The following is a 6,541-nucleotide window of genomic DNA, read 5'->3' as shown; positions in this document are numbered from 1 at the left end:
ACTGATCTAAACCGAAACCGACAGCTTCAACATATATTGTATTTATAATATATATATATATATAATCTAATAATATAATGATATTAATAAGTATAATAAATTATTAATCTTAATTAATTAATCTTATCATTTTTATAACCTAAGTTTGTAAACTCATATTATATATAATCGTAACTCTAACTCATTATTCTTGAAACCTTAGTATTTTTGAAATTTTTTTTTGTTTTTATTTTTGTTAATTTAAGAATTGAAAAGTATGTGTTAAATGGATGAATTAGATATGTTTGAAATGATAGACAAATAACTAATTTAATGTTTTTAGATAGATTAATGATTATATTTAAAAGTGGCTCAAATTTGAAAAATCCTAAACCAATTAAACCGTACCAAACCGAATCGGTACAGTTTGATGGAAGAAGCGGTCTGTATCGGTATTCAAAATAATAAAACCGACATTATCGGTTTGGTATAATTTTTTACCTAAATACCGACCGTACTGAACCGATTACATCTCTACTTCTTATAAAGGGAGACAAATTGCTGCAAACTTCCAACATGATTAAGATTGAAAACACGGTTAGATATCAAGCCGGCCAGTGCCTCCTAGTGTAGAAAACTATCAAACCTAAAATGCTGCAAGCTGAACAGCATAGACACGCTGCCATCATACCTGCCACTGCACCAAAAAAAAACCTCCAGGTGATATCAGCCAGCAACTTTGCCAAATTATCCAGGCAAATTCTCCAAATTAACAGCTAATTTTCACTCATCCAATGCCCTTTGAGCCACCATTCCATTATCCAACAAAATAGGTCAGGGTGGGAAAGAAGATTGAAACATCTATATTATTGATCCTATAAGTGGACTAAGCAACTGAAATGCACAAATTCCAATTCCCTTGCCAACTCGGCATTATGCAGCACAAACAAGCCATTTAAAACTCCGAGCAATGTGAAATATAATTGAACTGCAAGATTAAATATCAAATACATAGTCAATGCACAAAAGATTCCAAAAACCAAGACCTCTAGAGATCGATTTGTCGACAAAGTGAACAAGAAATTCCCCAAGTAATCAGTCTGGGGGAAACTGGAGTCAAAGACATTCTTTCAGATTTCAAGGCACCTAATCATAATCTTTTCCACATTTTTTCATCATCATCATTGTCGAGCCTAAATTTCTTCCAAGCATAATAAAATCTAAAAAAGCTCTTGCTTTATCATTCCCTCATTTCAGCTTTTTGAGGCTTGCTTCTCCTTTGCCTTCTGGATCTTTAGAACCTTTTTCACTATCTTTTGCTCTTCAACCAAGAAAGCTCGGATGATCCTACGACAAACCACAAGGGCTTTACATTAAGAAAACCCAATATTTCACCCAATCACTTTCACATAACATAATATTTGTAAAAATTTGAGAATTGAAGAATCCCATCGTTGATGAGTCCAGTAACTTACCTCTCCCTGACAGCACCTCCAGACAATACGCCACCATAGGCACGGTTCACTGTCCTGCGGTTTCTGGACAATCTAGATCTCTTGTATTCAGCAGGTCTCAAGTGAGGAATCTGCGAACAAATCCAAAATTTAAAACAGAATTGATACCACTTCTTCATAAAATATTTAATGAAGTTGCCAAGTGCAGGTTCAGTAACTTCAAAAATTGCATATCTGAGTTCCAATAGCAATCTAAAATTCAATAAACAAATTGAAAGGTAACACAGTCATAAAGCTACGAAACTCTTCACGGGGAGGACACCAACTGATAATAGAGATCAACTAAAATACACTTCTTTATATTCTTCCCAGAAACAGTAACTTATTCTCCTCGTAATATTCTGGACAATATTATTCGCACTTAATAGGGTTGCCAACCCATGTTTAAAAGAGGTAGAGAGGAGCTAAACAAAAAACTAAGCTCCTCCGAAAAAGCAAAGTTCCAAGAAGTCAAAAGAAGTGAGCATAGAATCACGGGATTTCCTATAAACTCTTTTGTATTAATTTTTTAGACAAGCACACACCAGAGTCACTACCATTCCAGGATGAATTTTAGGGTTGCAAGCAAAGAAATGATGCCTTATACAATGGGGATCTCATACACTTGTGGATCATTGTTTGTATTGAAAACAATATTCTTATAAAAATATACAGTCACTGAACTCAAAACATAATAGAAAAATTGAGGTAAAAACAACACTGCAAATGTTGTTAACACAGTAGTTCAAGACTGAAGGTTAACTAATGCAGTGCCGATACCAGGACCCATATATATTTACACATTCAGACTTATCATGTATTGAAATTAACAAAAAAGGATTATCATCCATTAAATGCCCCATGCTTGGATCATCCAATAACAGATCCCCATAAACTACACAATGATTTTGATAACTGATGAATAACTCAATTAAATTTTATTTATTTTTTAAATCAACAACACAAGAAACGAAACAGAATACTATTGAAATCTTGGCAATCAAGTACTTATAATTATACAAACCCCAGTATATTATTCCAAGGAAAGGGAACACAACAAGACCAATTAACTTCACAGTAGCAAAATCAGAACATGATGCACAGTCACAAAATGACACAGCATAATACAAGAGCAATTATGAAATAAACAAGAGGCCTACATACCCCTTGGATTCTCTTTCCAGTAACAGGACATTTGGGTCCACTGGCTCTCTTCTTGGTGCTCTGATACACCAACCTCCCTCCTAAATTCACACAAAATTTAGCTCAAATGAGAAAATTTAACTATCATTTCCACAATTCCCATAACAAACTCGCACAAATCCCAATTGACAAACGAAATACACTATGATTACACTGTTCATCAAATTAAATGTGTTGTGAATGAAATCTACGGTTTTCCTAGATCAAAAAAAAAAAAAAAAAAACCCAGAAGTGCTGAATCAGTAGATTGCAAAAACAAGGGTTTTTTAGGAATACCAGGGGTTTTGACGACCCTGTTCTGGTGGGATTTGGTGGCGTAACTATGCCGTTTCCGATACGTGAGTCTCTGAACCATCGTTCTCTGCTTTCAGCTCTCCCTCTCTCTCTACAGTGTATAGATAAGACTGAATCTAAAGGATTGCATGACGGACAGAGAGACTGTATAAATAGAGGATTTCAGGTCTTTGGAAACCCTAGATCTAACGGCTGCTGTGAATTTTATCAAGAGATGATATTAATTATCTGTTAAAAAAGGTTACAAGTTGTGTATTGGGCAAGATGCTTGCCCATGTGGTTTGGGTCAATTATTCTGCCATTGGATCCTCTAGAATGCCCAATACGGCCCAAAAACAAGAACTGGACAGCTTGGACGGGCCCAATTGTTGCATAAACATATGATCTTTTAGGGTCTGTTTGGTAATGTTTATGTTTTCAGTTTATATTTATAAAAATTTTATAAACTGATTTTTGTTTATTTTTAAAAAAACATAAACTACAAACACGTTTGGTAATTGACGAAATATTTAAAAAAATTTAAAAATATAAAAAAGAGTGAGAAATGACAAATGGTGGCAAATGGCGACGGAAGACGGTAGTGGAAAGTGGTGATGGTGGGTGGTGGCAGGTGGGTGGTGGTGGCGGGTGGATGGATGACGGTAGCGGGTAGTGGGTGGTAGCGAATAGGTGGTGGTGGTGGCTGGTGGTGGTGGCAGGTGGGTGCCGGATGGCGGGTGGTGGTGGTGGCTGGTGGGTGGCAGCGAGTGAGGGTGGTGGTTGGTGGCTGGTGGTTGGTGGTGGCAGGTGGGTGGCAGATGGCCGGTGGGTGGTGGTGGCGGGTGGGTGGGTAACGGTGGCGGGTGGTGGCTAGTAGCAAGCTGGTGGTGGTGGCGAGTGATGGGTGGTGGTGGCAAGTGGGTGGCGGGTAGTGGTGGTGGCCGGTAGGTGGCGGGTGGTGATGGTGGGTGGGTGGGTGATGGTGGCGGATGGTGGGTAGTAGCGAGTAGGTGGTGGTGGCAGGCGGGTGGCGGATGGCGGGTAGTGGCGGGTGGTGATGGTGGTGGTGGTGGGTGGTAGCGAGTGGGTGGTAGTGGCAGGTGGGTGGCAGGTGGGTGGTGGGTGGTGGTGGTGGCGGGTGGGTGGCAGGTGGCTAGTGGTGGCGAGTGGTGAATAGTGGGGGCAGGTGGGTGGTGAGTGGTGGTGGCGGGTGGGTAGCGAGTGGTGGTGGCGGGCAGTAGATGGTAGTGACAGGTGGTAGGTGGTGACGGGTGGTGGTGGTGGGCAGTAGATGGTAGTGGCGGCTGGATGGCAGGTGGGTGGTGGGTGATAGTGGTGGCGGTGGTAGTAACGGCGGCGAGGGGTAGGTGGTGGTGGCGAGTGGTGGGTGGTGGTAGCAGGTGGGTGGCGAGTGGTGGTGGCAGGTGGTGTTGGGGGGTGGGTGGTGGTGGCGGCGGAAGACGATGGTGGAATATAGTGGCGGATGGTGGCTAGCATTGGATGGTAAAAAAAAAAAACACTCAAAACTCAAAACAAAAACACATTTTTTGAGTTTACATTTTTTGGTCAAATTTATAAACTGAAACCACTGATTTATAAATCAAAAATTTACCAAACAAATTTTTATTTGAGTTTTTTAAATTTTTGTAAATATAAACAAAAAACTGAAAATGTAGTGTTATTAAACGGCATCTTAGTGCTTGTTGAGTTTTTAGAATTTATTTTTAAAAAATTAAAATTAGTTTGGGAAAAAAAATAAAACACTCACTTTTTTTTATATGATTTTTTCTAGTATAAATAATTTTTAAGAATTAATTTTTTTTGTGTCTTTTTTTTTTTCAAACTACATCCTAATTTTTCAAAAAAAAAAAATTGAAAAATGATATAGAAGCCTACTTTTTAAACCTAATTTTAAGATCTAGTGATATAATTGGTTGATAATTAGAAGAAAAAAAAATTAAAGATAAAGTTATATTAGATATTTTAATAAATTGACGTATTATTAAGCTTGAAAGGTGAATTAATTTTGGGACTAGAATAGTACTATTCAAAAAAAAAAAATTTCAAGAAGCAAATTCGGAAAAGTCAACCAAATATAAGTTAAGTTCTAGTTGCTCCACAGGTTGCATCAACACCAATACCAAGTTTCCCTATTTAAGTATACACTTTGAATTTAATCTTCATAACTAAAACATCTATTTGTGAATTGTTTTCTCGGTGAGTTTTTGAGGATTCCCATTCATTATTTTTTCAAAAAAAAATGATTTGGAAGCCTAAGATCCTCTAAAAATAAGTTCTCCAAAAGCCAATTTGTCATTGGACATCGCAAGATGGGCTCGGTTGGTGAGAAGCAAAAAGCTTCGGCTCTGTTTGGTTGTGTTTTAGAAATGTGATTCTACACCTACACTTGAGCATGACGTTTGGAACGAGTTTTGGAAATACATTTCCAAAACTCTGCAGAGAACTCTGAGACAGGCGCACGTTTCAAAAAATTTCTTTTGCAAATTTTGGCGGACGGGACGTCCGACTGGTCGACCGGAATAGTGATTTTTTTTTTTTTTTACTTACAATTTTTTTTTTTGCAATTGATATATAATCGAAAAAAACATTTTCTGAAATTTTTTAAATTTTTTATGTGCTTTAAAATAATTTCGAGTTGCATGAGTCGTAAATTTTTGTATCAAATATCAAATGTCACATCAACAATTTTCTACTCAAATCAAAACTCTTTTGAAAACTATTTTCAAAACTCTTTACCAAACAAATTTTTGACACTCAATCGTAATTTCAAACCCCACAAACTCAAAATACAACTCATACTCTCAAATCATAATTACAAAACACAACCAAACGCAACCTTCATCTTTCATTACACTCCTTAGAAACACAATCATACGCCCGGCTGGTGAGTATAATTTTGTTTTCTTTTTTGGATTAGCGAAAATTAGTAATTAATTGTTAGTTGTTAAATTAATACCAATGGGAATAAGATTTTTCATCCTTACAAAGTACCAAATGCTTGCTTTCTAATTCAACTCCCTCTTAAGAAGAGTTGAATTCATGAACACCCCCTTGAGATTAAGTTTTTAGAAGAGTCATTGTGGTTATTTTTGGGTCTTAAGTAGTGTGCTCACTCTAAGTTTCTTAGGTTCGAAACTTTTTAGATGCAAATAATTTCTTGTGGTCAACCTGGGGCTCTTTTTTATTTTAATTTGACCCCTGGCTAATAGACGGGGATTTGAAAATATTGTATTTATTCTCCACAAGTTGTTAGGCGGTTGGACAATCAATTCACAGTGATAATTCTAGGGTTTTATGGTACAGAGACCTAATAGTCTAATTGAATCCTGGCACAATAAATGGGTTGTTGTTGTGGCTTTTAACTTGCTTATGGAGTCATTAATAAAATTTCAATAATACAATTTATTCATAATTTTAGCCATGAATATTGATATTTATGTATAAACTCTACAATATACTTGTTAGAATAGTAGATAGAGAGAATAACATGTATTGTATTGAATGAATTGTATTGAATGATATGTCTTATATAATAGAAGGCATGTATATATAGGCTGAGAAATAATATTCTA

General features: G+C 36.8%; 1 protein-coding gene across 2 annotated transcripts; it reads right to left on the bottom strand.

The window, feature by feature from the left end:
- Positions 1 to 933: 933 nt before the first annotated feature.
- Positions 934 to 3,185, bottom strand: LOC145789918 (large ribosomal subunit protein eL34-like). Of its 2 annotated transcripts, none has more exons than XM_082867542.1 (4): positions 2,952 to 3,185; positions 2,637 to 2,716; positions 1,455 to 1,564; positions 934 to 1,326 (listed from the first exon to the last, which is right to left on the bottom strand). In XM_082867542.1, the coding sequence occupies exons 1-4, from the start codon at positions 3,028 to 3,030 to the stop codon at positions 1,233 to 1,235; spliced, it is 363 nt and encodes a 120-aa protein (XP_082723668.1). In that variant the 5' UTR covers positions 3,031 to 3,185; the 3' UTR covers positions 934 to 1,232. The 2 variants fall into 2 exon arrangements, with proteins under 2 accessions (XP_082723668.1, XP_082723669.1); XM_082867543.1 differs by having other exon boundaries at positions 934 to 1,345; positions 2,952 to 3,109.
- Positions 3,186 to 6,541: the final 3,356 nt, after the last annotated feature.

The sequence above is a fragment of the Camellia sinensis genome, chromosome 4 (assembly GCF_055761805.1).
Source record: "Camellia sinensis isolate YWXY chromosome 4, ASM5576180v1, whole genome shotgun sequence".
Classification (NCBI taxonomy): domain Eukaryota; kingdom Viridiplantae; phylum Streptophyta; class Magnoliopsida; order Ericales; family Theaceae; genus Camellia; species Camellia sinensis.
This window is presented reverse-complemented; position numbering and strand designations above follow the sequence as displayed.